Source organism: Loxodonta africana, chromosome 7, assembly GCF_030014295.1.
Source record: "Loxodonta africana isolate mLoxAfr1 chromosome 7, mLoxAfr1.hap2, whole genome shotgun sequence".
NCBI classification, from domain to species: Eukaryota; Metazoa; Chordata; class Mammalia; order Proboscidea; family Elephantidae; genus Loxodonta; species Loxodonta africana.
Genome location: NC_087348.1, coordinates 23,404,634 through 23,406,881, shown reverse-complemented (window position 1 = coordinate 23,406,881; position 2,248 = coordinate 23,404,634). Strand labels below are relative to the sequence as shown.

General features: G+C 39.6%; 1 protein-coding gene across 1 annotated transcript; it reads left to right on the top strand.

The window, feature by feature from the left end:
- LOC100670976 (olfactory receptor-like protein OLF1) lies at positions 1 to 1,074 on the top strand. Its single transcript, XM_064289026.1, has one exon. The coding sequence runs from the start codon at positions 1 to 3 to the stop codon at positions 946 to 948; it is 948 nt and encodes a 315-aa protein (XP_064145096.1). The 3' UTR covers positions 949 to 1,074.
- The last annotated feature ends 1,174 nt before the right edge of the window (positions 1,075 to 2,248 follow it).

Here is a 2,248-nt window from a genome sequence, read left to right as displayed (position 1 = left end):
ATGGATATGATAGAAGGAAACTACACCTTGGTGACTGAGTTTATTCTATTAGGGTTTCCAACTCACCCTGAGCTTCAGATTGTCCTATTCCTGGTGTTTCTGATGTTGTATGGTGTCATTCTAATGGGGAACATTGGCTTGATCATGTTAATCAGAATAGCTTCCTGTCTTCAAACCCCCATGTATTTTTTTATCAGTAACCTATCCTTTGTAGACCTTTGTTATTCCTCAGCCATTGTTCCAAAAATGCTGGCCAACTTCCTCTCAGAGAACAAATCCATTTCCTATTATGGTTGTGCCCTGCAGTTCTGCATTTTCTGTACTTTTGCAGATACAGAATCCTTTATCTGGGCTGCCATGGCCTATGATCGCTATGTCGCCATCTGTAACCCTTTGCTGTATACAGTTGTGATGTCCCGGGGCATCCGTGTATGGCTGATTGTCTTGTCCTATATTGGTGGCAACATGAGCTCCCTTGTTCATACATCCTTTGCCTTTATTCTGAAATACTGTGACAAAGATGTGATTAATCACTTTTTCTGTGACCTCCCTCCACTGCTTAAGCTCTCCTGCACAGACACCCCAGTTAATGAGTGGCTCCTCTCCACGTATGACAGCTCCCTGGAAATCATCTGCTTCATCATCATCGTTATCTCCTACTATTTCATTCTTCTCTCAGTCTTAAAGATTCGCTCTTTCAGTGGAGGGAAGAAAGCCTTCTCCTCGTGTGCCTCTCACCTGACTTCTGTGGTCATTTATCAGGGGAGTCTACTGTTTATTTACTCAAGGCCCAGCTCCCTGTATTCTCCCAACACTGATAAAATCATCTTGGTGTTCTACACCACTGTCCTCCCAGTGCTAAATCCACTGATGTACAGTTTGAGAAACAAAGACGTAAAAGATGCAGCTAAGAAAGCTCTAAGATCAAAGGCAGATTCCTCCTCATGAGACATTAAGCTCTGGGACTCATCCAATTCCCCCATTACAAACTCTGATTGGGAAACTGCAATCATTTTACCAGTACACACACAACTCCTCACACAAGGGATTTTACTAAGCAGCCAAATGTGTTTTCTTTTATATGCAGTCAAAAGCATTTCATAACCCCAGTATATAAGACTACATTTAAAAGTGTCACAATTGCCACCAGATAAGTCAGACTAGTGTTTAAACGTTTCTAGCTTGGGGTTTATGCTCAAACAGGTTGCATCAGGCTGTCTTAGCACATACAGTAAATACACTGTGTGTATACGTGTGTGGGGGGTGTCTCTATACAATATCCCATATACAAGGGTAGATTACTGGACAACAAAAGGAGCCAGATTGCTTTGGTTTACATGTCAACTGTGTGCCAAATTAATAAATAGCACCTTGAGCAAGCTACTTAATTTTCGTATGCCTGGGTTTCTTGTATGTGAATGGAGAAAATACAGTGACTACATTGTTGACTGTTGAATTACAAAGTGAATTCAGTGCTGTCAATAGTGCTTGAACCATTTTAGGCACTGAATAGATGTTAGTTATTGTGTGTATATTTTTATATAATATGCTCAGTTTAATTAATAAAGGCATATCATTCAATGAGATAGCGAGAGGCAGGACTGCTAGGAAAGCAGTAATGGAAATATCAAATCCCAGTTTGCTGGATAACAGTTCAGTTCCTTGCAGAGAACCTTCTGTGCCCAATCCACTCCAAAGTGCTTTGGGAATTTTTCTAAGTGGGAGTGGAAGAATATAGGTGGATTACTGCATAAAACATTTGTTTTTCCTTTTTTCTGTTACTCTTTTTCTACACCGAAGTATTACTGAAGGTGTAAACCATCCTCCTACAGCATCTCAGAAACCGAAGAAGCGCTAACACCTCACAGGGTCCTACCTGCATCCTCATGAGGAAGTCAACCCACAGAGCAGAGCAGAACACCCAGGAAAAGGGCGTTTCACAATGGAAATTGAACCATGTGCTCATTGGGAAATGTATTTCAGTAACTGATGTTTTTCTGTATATGAATATTGTTGCATAATAATACATTTTATAATCAGTGTTCTAGTAACATCAGCATTTAAAGGTATTTTTAAATCCATATACTCTTTGCTGTAAAAGCCCGCAAGGTGCAGCCAAAGTCAATTATCAATATTTCCCCAAATTATTAACATATACAAGCATCTTTTCAAGTTATTATTCCTGGCATAGCAGACCATAAAAAAAAAGAAAATTTTTTTTTTTTTTTAGACCATACAAACGTCCAAT